We start from the raw sequence: 25,156 nt of genomic DNA, 5'->3' as shown, positions 1-25,156 counted from the left end.
TTCCTGTAGTTGGCTGTATACCATGTTTCACAAAAAATTTTATGTAAAAAATTTCCTTTATAAAAGGTATATAATTAAAAAAAAACCCTATCTGGCTACATCACATCAAAAAATCTCATGGGAATATTTTTTCGAACGAACCCGAGCTTTTTCCCTGTCTAATCGTTCTGTTTTGTATTTCTCTATCCATTTCATAAAAAATGGACTAAAAAATAAATAAAAATATGAACGTAACAATCAGTGTTAGCAATTAAAAGTATGTAATTAAAATTTAAGTAGAATGTTATTAATGGTTTTGTTTTTACACGGCAATGTAAGTAAATTTCGATACGACTGGCAGTATAGGCATTATAGATTTAAAGCTATGTCCTCAATGCACTTTTCATTCGTTCTATCAAGAAAAACCAGCAACATCATTCACGAACTTTTTAACATACTTTTATCAACTATTCACTATTACCGGTACATTAGACAAAAAAATGTGTAACCTTTGGTGTAGAGTGGAGTAGAGCTGGGTGAAACGAATCGAATCCCTGGATCATTAAACTGGTAAATCTTTTCTCGCAAACAGAATTTTGTTAGGAGAGTGATTGCAAACCATTTAAGCCCCAACTTTATATATGTAATAAAATATGCTCATTTTTATCATACAAAAATACTAAACAACTGGAGAAATACATTTAAGATGGTGTTGAATATGAGAATTTTTGAATTATTTCATAGTATAACATAAAGATGAAGAGCGAATTCGAAGAAATATTTTTTTCATTCAATAAAATAAGTTAAATTTGGCAGTAAAGAACGCTGCGTTAATTTGTCTGTATTTAAGAGGATGTCAAATTAAATTGGGAACTGAAGAATCTGGTCGAAGAAAATACTACTGAATCGGAGCCAAAACTGAATGGTTTGAGAGTTTTTCGCGACATATTCGTACGTTTTCGATACAATTCGAAGGATTTGTTTCGCCATTTTATATCCTTACCATAAAAATTGTCACCCCGGTCTTTCATTCTTTCAAGTCCGAGATGCGGAAACATCAACATAAAAAGATTGTCAAACTTGGAAGTAATTAGAAAAAAATAAGAAATTATCTAGAAATAATATTCGCTATCAAGAGATATCTAAGGTTTGCAGATGATATTGTACTAATAGCTGATAGGATAGATGAGGCTAAAGAACTTTTAAATCAGCTCTACCTTTCCTCGCTAGAAGGGGGATTGAAAATAAATATATCTAAAACCCAGATGATGACAAATCTTGTAGTCAGCGAAGATATATGCGTAGGAACAAGATCCATAGACCAGGTAATGGCCTATAAATACCTAGGTCATGAGATTCGCATAGGAAAAGATAACCAAACCGTTGAGCTTCTCCGTCGTATAAGACTGACTTGGGCAGCCTTCGGCAAGCTGAACCATATTTTCAAATCGTCTGATATACCAATATGCCTTAAAAGAAAAACGTTTAATCAGTGTGTTTTGCCAGTGTTAACTTACGGTGCCGAAACGTTGACCATGACAAGGAGAACAGTTCAAAAGATCCGTGTGTGTCAAAGGGCGATGGAGCGTGCTATGTTGGGCGTTTCACTACGAGACAAGATCCCAAATCGCCAGCTACGACAAAGAACAGGAGTGGCTGATGCAGTAGAGAGAGTAGCAACACTGAAATGGAACCGGGCAGGTCACGTGGCTCGAATGACAGACAATAGATGGACAAAGCGGATACTGGAATGGAGACCAAGAGATGATGCCTACCGAAGTAGAGGTCGTCCACCAACACGTTGGACTGACGATCTAAAACGTTGTCATAGGAATTGGATGCAAGAGGCACAAGATCGAAATAGATGGAAAATTATGAGGGAGATCTATGTCCAGCAGTGGATAAGCAAAGATTGAATGATGATCAAGAGATAAAACATCGACCTTGAGTACGCAGAACCTGTGACGGAGAAAGGAGAAATATGAAAAGACGAACAATATCCTAGGTTAAGAATCTAAGAGAATGCAAGGAAGAAATAATATAATCTATCCTACCAATACAACGCGACAGTGGCGCACCCAGGGGGAGGGGGTTTTGTGGGTTAAACCGCCCCTCAGGGCCCTATTCCGACACTGTTACTTACACATTTTAAGGACACAAAATGGAGGTAACATCATAAAAAAAATTTCGGTGACCAACCAAAACCCCACCCCAGAGGCAAATTCTAGGTACGCTACTGCAACGCGAACTACATAGATTTATTGAAACAAGTAACTTTTAAAATATTGTTATGGTATGGGAAAACACAATTGATTGTAATAAAAATTACATTTTACATTTGAAACATTTTGAACACCAAATATCCGTTCTCAATTATCAAAACATTGATTGATTATATCTTGTCTCAAAGATCCGTTCCTAGTTTCTGCTACGCATCTCTATTTCTGGTGGAGAACGGGACATTCCTCTCGTTTCATGAACTAACATACTTACTCCTATCAAACTCGTTTGTTTATGTCGAAGATGTCGGTAAAAAATATTCTGCGTGCAATTAGGTACACATACTTTTGAGATGCAGCAGCCATGATTTTTGGGTCAGCACATGTCGAATTAATCAGCCTAGACACAATCAGGCAACTTTACTGTTATATGAATTTATTAAATTTAAATTCATAGAAATGACTTTTAAGAATGATGTAGCAAAGTGTTATAAGTATAGTTAAGTAATAAAAATATAATAGCAACTGAAAAATAAATGATTAAAGTGATTCATTCATACGTCGACAATGGGAAAGAAATTATTGTTTTAGCTGAAACGCTTTATAAAGGAGCTTTTTTAATCTTTTTATTGCTGTAAAATGCAGTATTTTAATATCTGTTGATAACTTAATTAACTAGAAGGGGACCTAGATAGACTAGATTCTTTCAGTATCTAAAATAATTTTTGATGTTGCACCTTGTCAAATGCTTTTGCAAAGTCTATAAAGCATGCTTAGACTTTGCAATTTACGTCTCGAGCTCTTTGTATCAATACTTGTATGGAAAATAGGGCCTCTCGCGTTCCCAGTCCGCTTCTAAACCCAAAGTGAACACTGCTAATGTTTTCTTCAAGTTTTCTATATATGCGAGAGTGAATAACAGAAAGACGGATTTTGAGTACATGGCTCATTAAACTTGTGGCATTTGCCTTTTTGGAGAGAGGGATGAAGGTGGAAACTAGCCAATCTGTAGGAAATTCTGCAGTTTCATAGATTTTGTTCAGTAGATTCGTTAGGAGTTTGAGTTGGTTGTTTTCAAATAGTTTCAATATTTCAGCTTGTATGTTATCAGGTCCAGGTGCTTTGTTGGTTTTAATCTTTTTATTGCATATGTTACTTCAGTGAGCGTTATTTCTGGTCCTGAACATCCAGAAATATTGACTTCTGTCTCTTGCTCTTCCATGTATTGCCTCCATCTCTCAAGTATTCTCTCATTTTCGTAGAGCAGATTGTTGTGTTCGTCTAGTATTAAGTTATGACTTCGTGATCCGTTTCCTCCAGTTAAGTTTTTGATCTTTTTATATAGGTTAAAAGTGTTATGCTTCTGTTCTAGGGATTCTATTTCTATGCATTGATCTTATAGCCATGATTTTTTTTGCTTTTTTAATCTTTTTCTTAATGATTTTGTTTATTTCTGTGTACCTTTGCTCATTCTTATTTGTGTGTTTTCTTCGTTCTTCCATTAGCTCTAATTTTTCTTGTCTCATCCACGGCTGCTTCTTTATATTGTTTTCTTGTTTAAGTTTATTATCTACTACTGAATTACAGATATTTTTGATTTTATTTTTTTTTTATTTTTTTAGCTTAGGCTGCTCTAATAAACAGAATTGACGGATAGTTTGGTACTCAGGGATCGAAAGTATCGTTAGCTTTTGCTAATATTATTGACACAATTGCACAATCCACCAGAGGGATAAAGGAAGTTTTCTGTCCCTTCGAAAATGGTGTCAAAGTAATTGATTCTAAGGTAAATGAGGATAAGATCAATTACATTCTGTTAAAAAATGCCGACACCATGAAACAAACAAAATTTCACCAGAAGTATAAATATAACTATAATTTCGTCGTTAAAGAATCCAAATACCCGAAAGCAGCGATAACAACATTAACAGCCGAAAACAGTTATGTAAAAGATGTGGAAGATTGAATCATTTCAGAGAACCGGGCATAGAAATCAAGATTACTCTCAAGAAAAGCGAAGATAAGTGTTTATAAAACCATAATCCGCCTTACAATAAGAAATGGAAGCGAGGTATTTACTCTGAATTGTCTAATAGGAGATCACAATAGGGACGCACAACATCGGCAAAAGTGTAGGAAAATAACTCTCTCTAATAAGAGAAGATTCTCTTAAGCCGCGATCTGAAAATAGAAATAGAAAAAGACAAAATTTAAAGACGGCAACCAACGTAACGTGGAATACCGTTTTTACCCTCAATATTTATGGTTTACGACCCCTGGGCTAGGGCAAAACTGTCTATTTACGGTGAACGACTTTTGTCTTGTCGTTTGTTGGTAAATAAACACGGTTCAAAGAAAGATGGAAGCTGATGTATAGCTATAGAACGTACTCACCTCACCAAACCTTTCAGTTTGTCTTTTTCTCTTATGTATTTTCTATTTCTCTTCGCCGATGAAGAACGCAGCACCACGTTTTGTCAGATCGCGGCTTTACAGATCTGTAGGCTTGAAAGATTTGGTCACTACAATTGTGCCAACTAATACACGATAGTAATAAATAAATAGAACATGTTTACACGTGCTGAATTACGATTGCCAAGAGAGATGTGAAAAGGTGAACGCTACTAACTGAAACTCACTGCTGACCGAATAGAGGCTTACCATCACAAGTATAAAAAAACAAATATAAAAATATAGTAAAGGCAAAAATAAAAAAGTTATAATAAGGGTATATAGTACCGAATCATAGAGACTTCAAAGAGAGTACCAAAAACAACGTACCAAAAACATAGTACAGCAACGGTTTAAATAATTTACTGGAAAATTAGCCGTTGAATCGACTGTATTTTTTTTAAGAATTTTGTGACAAATTACGACACTTTACAGTGTTGTTATGACTTATACATAACTTTAAATCTTAAAACTATAAAATTTATTTAGTACGTAGTTAACAACGATTTTTTATACCACTTTTGTAATTTTTAATTGTTTGCTTGAACGATCATAAACATTTAACATTGTTTATTGTTTATTCACAAGTACTATTTAAAGCTTTCTGTTCATAGAAATTTAAAGTTTAATCGTTTTTATGTAAAAGATAGAAACACATATAATGCTAACGTAGGGCATTTATACCCATAGGTTGCCAATTCCCTTCTATTCTCCTCGATATTTGTCCATCACTCTCCAGTGATGAATTTTAATGTCTTTCTTCTCTTAGGTCCTTCTCCATCTCATCGTGCAATCCTTAACTAAGACGTGTCACTATTGTTTTACTTCCCAACTTTGTTTTCTTCTATTTTTTGGCATCCTTTCTTCATTCATTCGTGTCAAATGTCCTAGCCATCTTAATCTCGTTGCTTTGGCTACTCGGGCTATTACAGGTTCCTTATATAAATATATTACCTAAGTATTAGTTCTTCTTCTGCAGATATCTCCGTTTTTGATTTCTAGGATTATTGTCTTGTTAGTTTTCTTTTCCAATTCTCCCCCTTCTGCTTACATTAAAATCCAGGTCTCACTTGCATATAACACCAATGGTCTCAACATTGCCGTATCAATATATATTTTTGCTTTTCTTGAAAAGCTATTTGATATAACTTATTTAATGCTCCTGCTTTTTTATTTCCTATCTGTAAATTTTCGCTTACATATTGCTAGGTACGTACAATAATTGCTAACTTGTTCGAATTTCATTTGTAGCTTTGTATTTCAACTTCTGCTCGGTGATGTTGATGTGTACTTTTTATACAGTTGTTGTGGATGTTCTTTTCCTCCAACATAAGACGAGAAAAAAAACTTCTAAGGGGTTGTTTATGAAAGACTCCGATTAAATTGGAAACAGTATTTTTATTTTATTCGAGTACAGTTACTTTTACAATTTGTCTTGAAAATAACTGAGTTTAAATGACCACTTTGCTACGTCCAGTATGTACGTTTAATACGTATAGAGAGAGTGAGCTGTGCACTAAGGCGAAATATGGTTCTATTAACTGAGAACTGCGTTATATAATGCGTATAAGGCGACGAAATGAGTGTCCTACTAAGGAGGAAATATTGTGTAATAGAGCGTCGAGATAATTGTCCGACTAAAGACCAGAGTCTAGAGACTAGACTAAATTAAACTATGTATTTAAATCGGATCTAACCATATGCCCCAAAAGGAAAATCTTTGACCAATGTATGTTACCTGTACTCAGAAAAAACGTAGTGACTAAGATTCGCGTGACTCAGAGGGCTATGGAGCACCAGATGTTGGATGTATTCTCTGAGAGACCAAATCCCAAATGAAGAAATACGTCTTAGAACAAAAACAACAGACGCTATCGAAAACATCGCGTCGCTAAAATGGAATTGGACAAGACACGTCGCCAGATTATCAGACAACCGATGGACAAAACGTATTTTAGAGTGGAGACCAAGGCAGGAAGCAATACCGAGCAGAGGACGCCCACCAACTAGTTGGACTGACGACCTGAAGCATGTTAGCAATAACTGGATGCAAGCCGCACAAGACAGAGACAGATGGAAAGAACTGAGGGAGACCTATGTCCAGCAGTGGACGCATACAAGTTAATGCTAATGATGAAAGATTAGAAATTATCGCTTCAGACAAAGAACCAGCATTTTATAGAGATTTTAAACAAGGGGAGATTTTTTACGATATTTTTATGGCTTGTAATTTTTTAAACTCAAAAGCAATAAAATATATTACGACCGACCATTAACAAAACATTTTAGTGCGAATAGAACGATAAAAATACAGGTGTACTGTTCAAAATATTTTCCATGGCCATAAAATTACTGACACCTAAGATTAGCACTTCGGGTATTGTGTAAATAAAAAGGTCTCATTTAAGCAGTGTGTAAAAGGATCGGTTCGTATTGTTTGTTTTGTACCTATAATATTACGTCGGATTGACCGTTAGATGTAATGCAAATAATTCTTTTTAGAATATATATGAAAGAATCCGCGATTTATGAGATAAAAACTTAAAGACATTTAACAAAAACTCGACCTTTTTGAGGTAAAGTAAATATATTTACAAAGAAATATAGTAAACAGGTGTACTCTGTACTTGAAACTATTATTAAATTATAATAGAAAGAATTCACTACTAATCACAATCTATCTATATAAGGATTTTTACAGCTGTCGTCGCCTTCCTTCTTTCAGCCAACGTCTCCAGTCCTTTCTGTTCTGCCATTCTCCATCTCTAAGGTCTCGTCTTTCATGGCCTCGTCTACTTCATCCCTCCATGATCTTCGGGGTCTACCTCTTTTCCTCCTTCCTATTGGGCTCCAATCCGAAATCTTTGCTATTCACCTTGTATGATCTGTTCTTCTCACATGTCCATACCAAATTAAACGTTTTTCTTCGATGTAGCTGAGTATGTCTTGTTCTACTGCCATTCTTCGTTTTATCTCCTCATTTCTGATGCGATCCATTTTTGTCACTCTGCAGCTTCTTCTCATGAACTCCATTTCAGTTGCTGTGATTTTGGACCTGTTTAGTTTATTTATTACCCAATTCTCTGCTCCATAGGTCATTATACTGCGTACCAAGGTGTTATAAATTCTCTTCTTTGTATTTCTGGTAATCTGTCTATCCCACAGTACCCCGTTCATTTGTTTAATACATGTCCTTGTCTGTGCTAATCTGCTGGTTATCTCTTGCTCGGTGGTTCCATTTATTGAGAGTATGAATCCTAAATATTTGAATTTGTCAGTGCCGTTAATTTCCCTATTATCGTCCATTTCCAAGTTTCTCACTGGTTCTTGCTCCGTTGTTAAATATTCGGTCTTTTCTAGATTTATTTCCAGTCCATTTTTTGTGTATTCCTTTTCTAATTTTCGGAGCATATAGCACATGTCTTCTTCATCTTGAGCCGTTACCACTTGGGTCTGCAAAGCTTAATGTGTACAAGAAGTTGCCCCGGATTGGTATTCCCATCCCTTCACATTTCCTTTTCCATGGTTTTAATATTTGTTCGAGGAATATCGTGAACAGTGTCGGAGATGTAATAAGCCTTTTGTGGTCTTAAATTCGTTGGAGTATTTATTGCCGGTTTTAACTCTTACCTTGTTGTTGTAAAGGTTTTTTACGGCTTCTATTAACCTTTGAGTTATTCCGATTTCCTTCATCGTGTTCCATAGTTGTTTTCTGGGGACCGTGTCATATGCCTTTTTTAAATCTATGAATGCCATGTGTACTGGTCTATTTTTTGCCATTTTTTAAATTAATTCACTACTAATATGTTTAACAATAATTAATCCACTGACCCGAGTTGGAAGTCGTATTATTGACCTAGACATAGGCTTCGCTTCATTAAATAATAACATCCAAGCTACCATTGAAATGACACAGGTATTTAGATATTTATAGGTATAAAAATGGAAATCTACAACTAGACCCCGACAAAATAGTTAGAATCTGGGAAACTTATGTGGAACAACTGTTTAATGATGACCGTCCTAGTGGGTATACACTGAGCAATGATGATACTGGCCCTTCTATTCTAAAATCAGAAGTGGAGAATGCTATAAAGGGTCTTAAAAATAACAAAAGACCAGGCAACGATAACGTATACGGGGAAGTATTGAAAATGCTGTGCGAAACAAACAGTCAATTTCTAGACTCACTCGTCAGACTCTTTAACAATATTTATAACAGCGGGGAGTTTCCTGAAGACTGGCTAGAGTCAACTTTTGTTGCCATACCGAAAAAACCAAAAGCAAAGTCTTGTGATCAACATCGGATGAGTCTAATTAACCACATTTCGAAGGCATACACCAAGGTTATTTACAACAGAATAAGCAAAAAATGCGAGGATAACATTGAAGATTCGCAGTTTGGGTTTCGGAATTTTCTTGGGACAAGAGAAGCACTTTTAGTCTACAGGTACTCATCCAGCGCTGCAGAGATATGAACAAAAACGTGTACATATGCTTTATAGACTACGCAAAAGCATTCGATAACGTAAAGCACGAAAAGATAATTGAAGTTCTCCATAAGATCGGAGTCGACTACAGAGACATTCGAACAATAGCGAGTCTGTATTGGGGCCAAACAGCTAAAGTGAAAGTAGGATCTACATTGACCAATAAAATTGAGATCAAGAAAGGGGTACGACAGGGCTGTATCTTGTCTCCTATTGTCTTTAATATATACTCAGAAGAAGTATTTAAGACAGCGCTGGAGGAAAGCACAGAAGGCATAAAGATAAATGGAGAAATAATTAATAACATAAGGTATGCTGATGACACTGTGATTCTAGCAAGTAGCATGGAGGAACTGAGTTGCCTAATGAGTAAGATACAAAAAACAAGTGCACAATACGGACTCAAACTAAATATCACAAAAACCAAATGGATGTTAGTAAGCAAAACCCAACAACCACCACAGCAACTGATATTAGACAATGAAAGAATTGAACACGTGGATTCGTACATCTACTTGGGAACAACAGTTAACTCAAACTGGGATCAAGCAAAGGAAATACGTATAAGAGTAGAAAAGGCAAGAGTATCGTTCACTAGCATGAAGCAAATTTTCACCTCTAAAAGCCTCACCCTACCTCTCAAAATTCGACTTCTGAAATGTTATGTATTCCCGGTTTTGTTATATGGAATGGAGGCGTGGACAATGACCGCAACATTGATGAAAAAAGTAGAGGCCTTCGAAATGTGGGCTTACCGACGTATATTACGTATATCCTGGACTGAGCACGTGACCAACGAAGAGGTATTACGCCGGATAGGTAAAGAGAGAGAGGTAGGAATAAGTATAAAGAAAAGAAAGTTGGAATACTTGGGTCACGTTATGAGACATAATAAATATAGAGTACTACAACTGATCGTTCAAGGGAAAATAGACAGCAGAAGAGGTCCAGGTAGGAGAAGACACTCGTGGCTCCAAACCTGGCGGCAATTGTTCGGATTGTCATCAGCTGAACTATTCAGATCTGCCGTAAACAAAGTCAGAATAGCCATGTTGATTGCCAACGTTCGGAACGGACAAGGCACATGAAGATGAAGAAGGTATAAATACGGTACATATCGGATCATAGAGATATTAGAATATTGTTTCACAACAGTTAACGTAGGTCAGCGTATAGAGTTATTGTTTATAATATGTTCCGGCTGATAATGTAAACACAGTCGTTAAACCTAATGTATACAAATAAATATAGCGTTAAATGGAAGAGTGACAAATAGTTAATAAACCCTCTAACATCCCTTAAATACCACTTTTATTATAATACAAACTCCCCTAATTTGCATCTATTTACGCAGCCGAATTAACTGCAATAAATTTTGTGGTAGAAAATATTAAAAACCCTGTTATTCGGATTCCTTCAAGTTATGTAACTGTCTTAAATAATCTTCATCATCAAAGTCTACTACTTATCAAATTAGCATTAAACAACTGCAAACTAAGAACATAAATATTGTCTTTTTATGAATTCCTTAATATATCCGAATCGATGGCAATGAAGAAGTAGATTTCTTAGAAAAACTAGCTGTTTTGAGTCTAGAAGTTGTAGAATAGAATCCAGAAGCATTTCACATGTAGATATAAAGCCTATAATCAAGAATTTAATACTTAAGGATAATGGCAGCCGATACTAATGTAAATATATAATACCCTTGGAAATCAATCCCAATAATAATAGGCCACACCGCCATCACTCCTAAATATTTGCTGGAGGGTGAGTCGAAACCGCAGTGCTACTTATGTGATAATATGCTTGCTCAGTGTTCTCGCCACATTTTACTCGAATGTCATCCAATAGTCATCCATTAGAACTGATATAAAAAATGTATCATACGAGTAGTTATATTCCATAAATGTACTTATAAAATATAAAACTTTGACTACGTCAATGATCCTTTAAAGTTGATTCATAAATAGATAATAAATAAAAAAAGTTTAAACAAGCAACTATATATTAAGATAATAGACAGAAGAAGAATAACTATGAACTTACGGTACCAATTACTAATGCTTATACTTTCCCACAATTAGAATATTTATCGTCATTACCCAATTAGAAGGACTCACCAATTTTCAAATATTTTCTTTACACATATAAAACCACACACTCTAGCACAAAAATCCTCATCGACGTTCAGACGGAAAACACCAAACACCGACTACCGACCAATTAATTTGTTTATATCGGCGATACCGGCGAAAATTATCTAATTACTGTTACTAAACGTAGCTAACAGGTGAAATTGTAGTAACGATCACCTAAGCGAGTCTTGGATGCAACTGTCCGCCATCGAATCGTTAAAATTGTTCCACAACAAAAAGTGAAAGAGAGAGGACAATCAAGTTTATATCATTAGAATAGATCTTACAGGTAATAGTTGTTAGTTCGTACAGAGAGAAAAGAAAACACTAAAAGCGGAGCCTTTTCGCAGTGGATACAGGTTATTGTATCGATCGTTATGTAAATATTTATCTATCTATTTAATAGCTAGGTAAATGGTATGATATAAATAAAGACATTCAAACTATACTCTCAATGGCACTCCTATGTGCGGGAGGGGCAATCAAATAAGCCTTGACTTTTATATTGTATGGTCAGTGTATGCAGTATAAGATCTTTTATTGTAGTAGGCTTAAAATGTTTGTTCCTATCATATTTTTTGAGTGAAACCAAAAAATAGATACAATTAAAATCGTTTGTTTGTCATCCCAAAACGCGAAGAAGCGGAGCTGATACACAGGCATAAACTACACTCAGGTGCAAAAAAATCGATCCATTCCTTATTTCTTAATTATTTAAAGTTGTATAATTTTAGAGACATTAAATTACGTATGTAAATTTAGGTGTAACCTCGTATACGAGAAAGAAAATAATATTTTTAATATTGCTTTTTATATTTCTTAAAACAAATTGGTATTTCAGGTTTTTGTCAAAAAGGGTCTGAAGCAAGTAGATATTTATTGAATGTTGTTTTTAATTCAACAACCATACTAGTGTAGTGATTTTAATTTCAAAACATGTTATATTTTTATTTAATTATCCTTCCTAAATGTCTCTAACTCCGACAGATGCTGCAAGGGCGGTGACTTTAGTTCATGATGGTCGTAGCCAATATTATGCAGCTGAAATGTTGGGTGTTAATCGATCTTCGGTTCAAAGAGCAGTTCGGCGTTTTAGCGACACCGGTAACTTCACAAGAAGACCAGGATCAGGTCGTAGAAGGGTAACATCCGAAAGATAGGATCGATTTCTGGTCTCATCATGTTGGAGAAATCGGCATCTAACTTCAGTTGAACTGGCAAATCGTCTGAGCGAAGTGAGAAATGTGGATGTAAGCAGATGGACAGTTCATCGACGACTTGTAGAAGGTAATTTATTATCCAGAAGGCCAGCCCTATCTCCAATACATAGAACATCGCATAGCTCGCCTTGCTTTTGCAAGAGAACATGACAACTGGAGTGATGCAGATTGGGGCAATGTATTGTTCTCAGATGAGTCCAGATTTTGTCTAAGGTCACCAGACGGCCTAGAAAAGGTTTGGAGAAGACACGGAGAGCGATATTTTTAATGTAATATTGCGGAAAGAATAAGTTATCGGGGGGCTCCGTTATGGTTTGGGCTGGTATCAGTTCAGAAGCCCATACTGATTTAGTTATTGTAGATAGAGGTCCTATGACTGCTGCAAGATACATAACAAGTATTTTAGATCAACATGTGGTACCTTTTGCTCCTTTCATTGGACCAAATTTTATTTTTATGGACGACAACGCGCGTCCTCACCGTGCTAGAATCGTCAACCAATATATAGAGGAGGTGGGAATTGTCCGTATGAACTGGCCAGCTTGCGGTCCCGATCTCAATCCCATAGAACATCTATGGGATATGATGGGAAGACGTCTTCGAGCACGAGTACCCCGTCCAAACAACTTGGCTGAACTTACAGCGGCTCTTCAAGAAATATGGGACCAATTGGATCAATTTGATATCCAGAGGTTAATTACCTCAATGCCTAGACGTGTATAGGCTGTTATAAGGGCCCGAGGGGGAAACACTAGATATTGATTTATTATCAATGTTTTTCTTAATTTCAGAAAGTTTTGAATATTCTTGTATTTTTGAGTTTTGGCGTATGTCTCTATAAATAAATGATTTTTTTGGATAATCTGTAAAAATTATTTTAATCTAACATATACTTTTACATATATACCTGATTTAAAACTAATATCGTCAAACATTTTCTTTTTTCAGCAAATAATACCCATGGATCGATTTTTTTGCACCTGTGTGTATATAAACTGTTTTCTAGCTAGACTCTTAATAGTGGTTTACACACGACACAGTCAATTTCTGTTAATGAGTAAGACCGGCTCCACACATGGGATCCAACGTTGGGTTAACTATGTTTCCACGTTCGGGTGAGTATTGGGGCGATATCAGTTTGTTCCCTCTAGAGCCAACGTCAAAATGTCCGACGTGGAAATTTCAGCGGCTGTGACCGTTGTGATAATGAGTGCAATGTCATTAATTTTACGCCATTTTGTCTACATCGTTACTTAAAGCTACTAGATCTTTAGATATGCCGTATTTGGCAACTGCAGACTGAATAATGAGTGTAAACCTGACGTCGAGGCTCTGAATCGCATTTATTCTTTTATTAACTCAATTCCCAAATTTCTTAGCCTTCTATTTTGGCTATATTCTGCATCAAACGTGACTTTAATCCACAGCCAATATATGGAAGTACATATTTTAAAAGTTACATGACCACACGACGGTGGTCTATTAGAACAAAATGATCTATATTTAAAAATTAAAAGCATGTACTTTTGTAAAATATTTAGATAAGTACATTTTCTTGTGTGACTGAAAGGTACTGAAAAACCAGATATGTATATTATTTATTTATGTAAGAAATAGCCTTTTGAGCATAAATCCCGTTCTGATAGACCACCGACGTGTATCGGAGTATTAATCCTAAAAAACTTAACGGAGGTGGCTCAGGTGGCCGAAGATCGATTTTTACATGTTGTAAATTTGTTTTTTAATTATTGTAAATTTTTATTTTTTAAAAAGAATGCTGTGTAAAATGGCAGCGCAAGCGTTTTAAAAGAAAAAAGAAGACGAGGACTCTTTATAAACTGTGGCTTGTTATTGGTTTATTTTCTTTTGGTTTGCTAGATTGTGCTAAATTAGATACTGAATTTTATGTAGGATGCGAAAATTACGCGCCAACAACTAAATTATGCGCAAATAGCATAATTATACGCCGATTGGAACACTGCTGTAGAGCCAATGTGTGGTCGGCATCAACGGCAACACCAGTATTGGCGCCAATCCCTTTGATGTGCACGCAAAAACCGACAGTCCACGGAAAACTCCCAACGTTGGACCAAGTCATAAAAACGTCGGCGCTAACATTGGCTCCAACACAGTTTTGTCGGTACACACATTGGACGAACGCTCTTGGGGTCAACGTTGGCACCCATGTGTGGAGCCGGCGTAGGAGAATACTTTATTTTCTCAGTAAATATACACTTTTTTTTAGATATAGGTTTATAAATTTTTACTAATTTTCTTAAAACCGGAGGGAACGATAATAAAATTAAAGGATTGACTTTTTATTTGTATTTTCTTTATTTATTTTTGGTGGTGTTTTCGTGCCAGCTTTATACGTTTTTATTCATAGTTTTACACCTTTGAACCCACACCCCTTTTATTTGTTCTTTCTATCGTCGTGCGTCGCTTCATATCCTGATAGTGAAACCTACGTCCATTATTATACATATTTACTGAACCAAAGAACAGTCCAAGTAATGGACAGGCAAAGGATGTCCACCATCAAAAAAGACAAATGCAGGAATGTTGTACAATAGCGAAAATTATGCCAACCGTTTTCTTTTGAAATCCTTATGGAATTACCTTGAGAAAAGAAAAAATTAATGATGAATAATACATTAATGATGCGGGGTGAGAAGTATGGCATCCTGCGACTCATAATGTAAGGAAAGATAGATGGCAGAAGAAGCATCGGAAGAAGACCAATTTCATGGTTTAAGAACCTGAGAGAATGGTTTGGATGCAGCTCAAAACAACTATTTAGAGCTACTGCCTCAAAAATTAAAATAGCTATGATGATTGCCAACCTCCGTAGCGGAGATGGCACCAGAAAAAAGAATATATTAATTTGTTAAAGAAGAAAGTACTTTTCCAAACCAGAGAAAATGGTTGTACAGAAAGAGATTTTTATTTAGTTCCGCATCATCTTACAGTACTGTAAGAGTTAATGGAATCATAGGCTGTTTTAATGAAAAAACAGATTATTTAGAAAAAAAATTATATTTTGACAAAACTATAAAGGTAAACTTACATCATTTAGTAAGAAGTATGTCGCCCTTTGGCTGTAATGACTAGTTTTACCCGTTTTGGTATAGGTTCTACGAGCTTCTGACAGTTCCCAGATATACTTTCATCGAAACCAAACCTGAATGACCGCTTCTATCATTTTTATTTTTGTAGTACAGTCGATTTTGTGCAAAATGGCTCATAAATTTTCAATGGGGTTGAAGTCTGGCGAATGACCGGGCCAATCTAAAACATTATTCTTCTTATTTTTGAAAAATTCCATCATTTGCTTTAACTTGTGACAGAGAGCAGAATCGCTGCTCCTTGGGGCTGGCATTTTTGGAATTCTGTCTCCAAACGCTGTTCCAACATGGATCTGTTGGCTGATTGATGTTTTAGTGACACTCTTGAACCAAATTTATAGTTCAGGCGTATTACCCAAAGAGTGGTTAACGTCGATTTTTATTTTTCTCCCCAAAAAGAAAAACGCAAGAGAATGCAGCGAATACCGCACCATTAGCTTGATGTCTCATGTGCTAAAGCTACTATTAAAAGTCATCCATAACCGAATATATCACAAACTGGACATAGACGTTAATGATACACAATTTGGTTTTCGCAAAGGCCTAGGAACGCGTGAAGCTCTTTTTTCACTGAATGTACTGATACAAAGATGCCTGGACGTCAATCAAGATATATACGTATGTTTTATTCACTATAATAAAGCATTCGATAAAGTACGACATAAACAATTAATGAATGTCCTGAGATCAAAGAAGATTGACTACAACGACCTCAGGATCATATCAAATTTATACTACAAACAGCGAGCAAAAGTACGTGTTAACGAACAGCTGTCAGAAGAAATTGAAATAAGATGTGGAGTGAGACAGGGATGCGTATTGTCGCCAATTATTTTTAATGCCTACTCCGAAGAGATCCTGAAAAACGCTCTTGAGGGTGAAACAGCTGGAATAAAGGTAAATGGAGTTCCCATTAATATCATTAGATATGCGGACGACACTGTGATCTTAGCCGAAAACATTGAAGATCTTCAGAGACTGGTGACCAGAATAGCAGAGTATGGAAAAGAGTATGGTCTAACAATGAATGTCAAGAAGACGAAATTTATGAGAATATCGAAAACTCAAAGAAATAACGAGAATCTTCTAATAAACGGAACCAACCTCGAACAAGTGGACAGATATGCATATCTGGGAACAATGATTAATTCCACAAATGATTACATTCAGGAGATCAAAATCAGAATAGAAAAGGCTAGAGCAAATTTCAACACAATGATAAGAGCGCTATGTAGGGCTATAGAAGGGATTTAAAATTGGAACTAAGAGTTAGGTTGGCGAGATGCTATGTTTTTTAGACTTTATTTTATGGAATGGAATCTTGGATCTTGAATGGGACATCAATGAAAAAACTGGAATCATTCGAGCTGTGGGTGTATAGAAGAATTCTGAAAATATCGTGGACAGAACACGTCACAAACAAAGAGGATCTGAGAAGGATGAATAAAGAAATAGAAATTTTAAATATAATTAAAACAAGAAAATTGGAATATCTCGGACATATCACACGTGGAGAGAAATACACCTTGTCCCAACTGATTATGCAGGGAAAGATCCAAGGAAAGAGAAGCATAGGGAGACGTAGAATGTCATGGCTGCGCAACCTAAGAGAGTGGTACGGATGTACATCAAATGAACTTTTCAGAGCAGCCATCTCAAAAGTCCGAATAGCTATGATGATTGCAGACCTCCGCCGCGGAGATGGCACTTGAAGAAAAAGATCAAACCTTCGACGGGAAACTACTTTACATTGAATAAATATGTATCTACAAAAAAAAACGTGAAAATTTTCAGGTATAATCAAAAATAGCCAAACAATATACTTATTGAAGAAAGTCACGCTGATACTAAGTAAAAACATATCGATGACGTAATTGAGAACGAAATAAAACATACATACACTTTGAAGATTCAAAAAGAATTTTAAAAAGAAACACGAACAGAGTAAATTATAACCAATATAGAAAACCAATGATAAACAAAACCCATTAATAAATAAAAACCTGGAATAAAGGATAGAAAGCAAACAGGAATACTCCCAAGGATGCTCCGTCATTGCGGAAGATGAACTTTTACCCCAATTCTATTCTGCGATAATGATTTTTTTTTATAATAAAGTTATTACGACTTACTAGGTAATTAGTACTAATTTTTTATTCTATTACTAATGATAGAGCCAGTTCTACCAGAAATAAATACAATAAATGAAATATTAGTGATTTCAACCAAGTGAAGAATAACGGCATCTTAAAGAAGAGCTAGAAAATCAGCACATATATGTATTTTATACCGGTGTGTAGAGGTAAAAGTATTTTGCTGCTAAATTAACCCAAATATCATTGAAGCATGTTGGTAATTAGCTAATAAAAAAAATAAATATACGATTCCTTCATTCTACTTTAACAGACTGTTTTCTCCAAATTTATGTACACATTTTTTAATATCTACAATAAAAACCCTCACCAGTACATAAGAGTTGTATGTATGTATATGGTTCGTAGAATTTGTACAATCTCACAGTTTGAACCGAAATATATACGAGCCCCTTCCCATATCAGTTGGCGCAACGGTAGATTGATAAAAAAATTAAATTTTAGAGAACAAAAATAAAAGCGCAGCATAAATTTTGGAACTTTTAATTCATCGAACAACATTTTTAAGTGTCCTAATCATAGAAAATATTTTATAACGTGGACCTCTGATGACATGTTGATCTAGAAACGTGTCTTCCAATAACGTCACTCCATAAAACGCCTAACTCCATATAAGTTGCTCGTCGATTTTTCACTATAATGCGTCTTAATGCCCTTCGATCTGCTTCGGTTATTTTACTTTTTCGTACATTTCTAGGTTTTGTGACGACCGAAGCTGTAGTTTTGTATCTTTTGACTATATTTATCACACTATAGCGTGACAATTGCACCATATTCGCTATTTCCGAATTGGATTTTCCAGAATTAAAAAATCTAATAATGATTGAACAAATTTTCTCATCGATAACTTTACGTAGACCCATTGTACAATCCACAAACGGCAAAAAGCTTTACAATACTACAAAATACATTTAACATTAACTGACAATATTATTGTTTTGATGTCATTTTTCGATAGCTACCCTCTGCATTTAACGTAATTATGAAAAAATCAACGTATGTTGACATAAGTGATTGCATAGCAAGGGTTTAGTGAATTTTTTTTATTGTTGGAAATAAATGAAAGACCATAAGTGTAATGTTTTTAATAAATATTAATAAAAATGCAATATTAATTAATATGGGAAATTATAAAAAACATGGAGAGTATAATTTGTTTATGGTAATCGACTTAATTTGCAAATTACATAGGTGGGCCAACTGATATGGAAAGGGGCTCGTAGTGTGCCCCAAAAGTAACGCTTAACATTCATAATTTTATTCCTGATATAATTTGGAAAACATACAAAAACCGGTCGATTTTTATTTTCAAATGGTAATGTTTTTTTAATATTTATCGAAGTTATGACGTCATTGACCTTTTATTAATGGGACACCCTATATTTAAGTGAAGAAATAAGTAGTCCTTTCAGAGACAAAGTCAGTTAAAATGACCACCACAAACTATCTGACGGTGGTCAATTCGATGTTCGAATCCATCAGTGACATTTTGAATGATATTAGTAGTGATGTTTAAAATGTGTTCTCTAATACAGTGGGTGATCAAATTATTAGACATACATAAAATTTGACTTTTTGTTTAATAATGGTATGAAATTGAGATATAAAACATATTTTTGTGCTTAATTCTGTTATAGTGTGATTTAGAACCTTATAAAGTTTACAATTATTAAAAAAGAATCGAGTAATTACATAAAAACACTTAAAATTATGCCTTAAGCCTAATACTTGGTGGTGTCACCCTTTGCAGCAATGACTGCCTGGAACTTTCTTGGCATAATTTCTATACATTTCTAGCAATTTTGTTGAATTGTTTTAATTCCTGTACCATACTGTTATTAAACGCTCGATCAATTCACGCTTTGTGGTCATAATTTCATTAGAAATTTCTTTCTTCGTGAGCTTCAAAAGATTTTCTATTGGATTCAGATCTGGCGAATTACCAGGCCACTCGAGCACCTTTATCTGGTTGTCAGTAAGGAATTTTGGAACAGTTTTTGTCTTGTAACAATGCGCCGAGTCATGCATAAACGTGAATCTCTTATTCCGAAACCATACCTGGACCTGGGGAAGCATTTTTGTTTAAAGTACTCTCAAGTACTGGTCCTGCCGCATTGTTCCTTCGACAATATAGAGTCTACCAGTTCTTATGATAGACCAGGCTTATGATAGACCACACCATGATGCTCAGGGGGTGCTTTACCGTCCTTACAATACAATCCGCTTTGTATTTTTCCCCTCTTCTCCTTAGAAATTCAGCTCTATCCATGAGGATCTGCACGGTAGATTCGACCGAAAAACAAATTGATCAACTGTAAACCACATAAAATAAAAATAATGTTAAGTAATGTTATTTACCTAATTCCAATCATCAATGGTCCAATCTTTATGATCTTTAGTCCATTGAAGCCTTTTTTTCTTCATGACTGGTGTGAGTAGGGGCTTTTTTGCAGGGCGACAGGTTGAAAACCCCATAACATTTATTCGCCGACGAGCTATCATCGGTGAAATATTGATGCCAGACTCCTGCATAATTCTCGTTAAAATCCTTCGCGGTGGTTTTCTGTTTGCCAAGACAATATCTCGAATTTTTCTTTCATCTCGTAGTGCAATTTTTTTTTGACCACATTTTTGTTTGCGCCGTGGGGTCAAATCCAAATTTTTGTTAAATTTTCTTCTTTATCCGGTCCACAGTTGCCCTTGAAACTTTGGAAATGGATGCTGCCATTTTTCTGGTAGAATGATTAGTGTTCAATAATAAAGTTTTTATTTCCGCTGTTTTCCTTGGTGAGGTATCTTTGGCTTTTCCCATGATATTGGGAATACTTAGAGTGTACTATTGGTGTAACAAGCATGCAATGTTTGCTAAATTCACAAAAAATAGTATACGATTGTCAGAATATCACTAGAGAGTAAAGAAAAACTATTTATTATAACTTTAAACACCAATAATATAAAATAATATGCACACATGTTGCAAGCTAGGCAGGACAGCGCTGACCCAAAATAGTATCTGAGTCATGTATTGCCACGCCAGCTGTGTTGCCACTGTTGCCAAACTATTTATTGTACTTTTATAAAGTGTTACAAGATAATAAAATGGAAACAAACGCATTAATATATTATACAGCTCAATTATATACCCTTTTAAAAAAAATTGAATATTACTAGGTGGCTCTAATAATTTGATCACCCACTGTACATTGTTTCAGCTCTGTGATACAGTCTGGACCTAGAATACATATTTTGCTTTTTAAATAACCTCAAAACCAAAAGTCTAAGGAGGTTAAATCTGGAAAAAGAGGTGGCCATTCAATAAACCTAATCTATGTATCCATCGATTTGAAAATATTTCTTGAAGATAATTCCGCACATCATCTCTAAAATGAGACGGGTCACTGTCTTGTTCAAACCAACCACTACCTTTGTAGTGAAAATTACTCTATGAAAAGCCTCTATAATATTACTTCGTTATCATTTGATTGTAAAATGACCAGAAAACAGTTATAAAGCCCAAACAAAAAATTGTTCAAGCATTTTTAGTTATTTTTGTTTATAACTTTTTTATTTTAAATTTTAAGTATGATAAAAAGTAATAGAAATAAAGTTGTAATGTTTTATACAATTTTCTGTAGGGTTGTTAATTTACGAGATACAGCGAGAAAACCCTTTGCCCCCCTAAGCTTATACTAACCACACCCTCACATCAAAAAAATAAAATTGCGTCCTCTCAAAAATGTAATCTCAATGGACTATAATGGGCTAATTAAAAATTTAAGCGTTCAAAAATGTTAATGAACTTCAAAATACCGTATGTTTCTTTATCCCTGTTCTAGTTGATAAATTTTGATCTTTTTTTAATTCGTTTGTCCTTTTTACGTACATTACAAATATGCAATATTTTAATAATAGGTATTATTATAACCAGCTGTCGGTCTCCAGATCTCTTACCCGTTGGATATATATATATATATATATATATATATATATATATATATATATATATATATATTAGAAGTGATTATTTCGACCAAAAAATAATTTATAAATAGGTACGTTAGAATTATCGGGTAAAGTGGTCTGTAATGAAAATCTTTCTTTTTTCTGAGATACTAAATATTTCGCCATTTATTTAATAGCTTCCTCAGGAGTAAACTAAAACAATTTAAACATTACAAAAAATGGCGTACAAATATAAATAAAAAATGTTAGGGGAATGCAGTTACCAAATGATTATGTTTTAATTTCTTTAGATGTGGTGTCGCTATTTACAAACATTCCACTAAATATGGTCACGGACATTATAGAATCAAATTGGAACCTTATAAAAGACTACACGACATTATCAAAAGACAATTTTCTACAAATTCTAAGGTTCAATTTTAACAACACTTACTTTAGTTTCAATGGTAAATTTTATTCTCAAATTTTTGGAACACCGATGGGTTCCCCGATTAGTCCAATCCTTGCAACTATTGTAACTGATCATCTCTTAGATAATGTGATTACGCAATTACCTTTTGAATTACCGTTTATATATAAATATGTCGATGACATCATATGTGCAGTTCCATCTTATCACATCAATACCACACTAAACATTTTTAATTCGTTTGATAAACATCTTCAGTTTACAATTGAAACTGAGACAGATTTTAGTATACCATTTTTAGACACAAGAGTAATAAGAACAAATGACAATATTTTGACATTGGATTGGTACCAAAAGCCGACAGCATCAGGCAGGTATATAAATTACTATTCAAACCATACCACCCGTCAAAAATATAATACCGTACTAGGTATGAAAAACAGGATAATGTCCATTGTTGATGACAACTTTTTACAAAAAAATCTGGACATAATATACAACATTTTTCGTAGCAACGGATATCCTAAACAAATTTAAAAAAAAACTGATTTACAGCACTAATTTCTATGACGGTCCCGTCCATGATTCTAACAACAAATCAATCAAATATAAAAAACTTCCCTTTATTAATGGTCTAATTCATTCTGTCATATCCATATTCAAAAATGTTCCTAATATTAGTATAGCTAAATATAATACCATGAACAGCAAACAACTATTTTCAAAAATCAAAGACCCAGTACCAACCTTATATAAAAGTAATGTCGTTTATGAAATACCGTGTTTAGGATGTCAAAATATCTACATTGGTCAAATATCACAATGGCTAAAACAACGCATCACACAACATAAAAGTGATTGCCGCTTGGGAAAAAATACTTGCGCAGTAGTTGAGCACTATAAAAACACTGATCATATGCTAGATTATAACAAAGCTCACATTTTGGCACAGACTGATAACTACAAAAGTAGATTATTTCTTGAGATGTATTACATTAACAAAAATAAAAACACTTTAAATTATAAAACGGACACTGGACAGTTAAGTAACATATATTGTAACATATTGAACAAAATTTATAAATATTCAAAATAGCCAACATTCATCTTAATAACAACTAACCTTAATAATTCATCAAAGAAATATCATTCTTCTAACGTTTCTTTTATTGTTATTTTTATTTTTACATTTGAAATAATTTTAATTTTTTATCGTATAGTTGTAACGAACGTGCTTAAGACAATTTAATCTTGACATTCAATATTTCAAATACTTCAATGTCAGTTTTTATTTGCGAAATCTTTTAAATACTGTGAGTGTTTTAAAATGTATTTGTACGCCATTTTTTGTAATGTTTAAATTGTTTTATTTTACTCCTGAGGAAGCTATTAAATAAATGGCGAAATATTGAGTATCTCAGAAAAAAGAAAGATTTTCATTACAGACCACTTTACCCGATAATTCTAACGTACCTATTTATATATATATATATATATATATATATATATATATATATATATATATATATATATATATATATATATATATATATATATAGGATAGGATAGATAAAACTTTGATCATTTGGCGTATTACATCAAATGACATAAGTCCTTTCATTTACCAAAAATATATTGTTTTATAAGATTATTGGACGTTAATTGGCCAAAAATTTATTGATATTACTAGAGGATACATGTTCAATGTTAAACTGTATAAAAAACGTTACTAGCAAATAGGCGATACCCAAAAAACAGCATTTTTCAAACACGTGGCCCTATTAACAATTCTAAAACTATTTTTTGTTACATATCAGACAAACTTTTACAAAACGTTAAAACCATAATTACACAATTAACTCTTCATTTGAGGTTTCTGTTTGTTCTTGTTCTTTTCGAAGATAAACCAATATTTTATTAGTTACAAGATTCGTTTTGCAAACAGCTTCAGATGTGGAAGCCGAAACGTCAAACAAAGAGTTAATTTTATAATAATTATAGTTTATTCCCAAAAACATATTTGATATAAGTTAGCAACTACTGTAATAGTGAGGAGTATTTACCATTATTCCATTCTTTGAGCAACTCTCCTTGCTTCTCCCAATCTTTGACGTTGATAGATCTCCCACCCCGCACCCTTGGCCTTCCTCCGCGATGCATCTTGAGTACCTGCTGTCAAGAAACCGAGCATTGTTCAACACAAAACACTAGCACTTATGCATCTGCATTTTCAGTTCACTACACGCACAGAAAAACGATATTTTTCTTCCCGATATGATCCAAGCTGGCGAGACAAAAACAGCGATTCGGAGTGTCCCAAGGTTCTTTACGCAACCGACGGTCACTGCATGAATGAGAATTAATAGAACGGTGTTTGAGGATGTTGGTTTTGAGATTTTAATAGTTTCTGGCCGGTTGCCAGTCCGTCAGACTTTTCGAGTTTCTTTTATCCCGATCGACTTTTATCACTAATATCGAAAATCTTGAAATCTGGTTACGTCACAATCTGGAGGTTGTTCGTTATCTTTTGATAAAACAGAGACGATAGACCGACGTTTAGTTTTTTAATAAGTACTTATTATATGTGTTTAGAGGTCGACGTGACACTTGAGGTGTAGCTATTGCGATGACTGATGTAAATGCAATAAAAGTACATTGGCTACTAACTGATTTCACAAAACACAAATTCATATTTTAAAACATTTGAAATGCGAGGACAAATTATGTATGTAAATAATTGAGAAAAGATAATTACTATCTTTGAAAATGAGGTTTGGAATAAATTTTAAATTTTCAATTTTTTTGTTCGAAAAAGTGTAAGGTATAGGTAAAGTGTATGTGGAATACATTATGTTTCATTTTTTGAAACAATGTATACCACATTTCTTAATGTCTGAGAGTACAGTACTCTATTTTATTTATTATTAATTTAATAACTGACAAAAAAAAACCTATTGTTGTGAATTTATTAATTGTTATGTCTTTAATTTATAATGTCTTTACTAATTT

General features: G+C 34.3%; 1 protein-coding gene across 3 annotated transcripts in view; it reads right to left on the bottom strand.

Moving 5' to 3' along the window:
• The window catches only part of milt (trafficking kinesin-binding protein milt), a 173,076-nt gene extending 148,317 nt beyond the window's left edge, over positions 1-24,759 (bottom strand). Inside the window, exon 1 of one of the 3 annotated variants that reach the window (XM_072525331.1) lies at positions 24,211-24,759. In XM_072525331.1, coding sequence (XP_072381432.1) covers positions 24,211-24,307 — 97 coding nt within the window. In that variant the 5' untranslated portion in view covers positions 24,308-24,759. The remainder of the gene's footprint in view (positions 1-24,210) is intronic. The other 2 variants (XM_072525330.1, XM_072525329.1) reach the window with 2 other exon arrangements.
• Positions 24,760-25,156: the final 397 nt, after the last annotated feature.

The sequence above is a fragment of the Diabrotica undecimpunctata genome, chromosome 3 (genome assembly GCF_040954645.1).
Source record: "Diabrotica undecimpunctata isolate CICGRU chromosome 3, icDiaUnde3, whole genome shotgun sequence".
Lineage (NCBI taxonomy): Eukaryota > Metazoa > Arthropoda > Insecta > Coleoptera > Chrysomelidae > Diabrotica > Diabrotica undecimpunctata.
The sequence above is the reverse complement of the archived record's forward strand: the minus strand, read 5'-3'. Positions and strand labels throughout refer to the sequence as shown.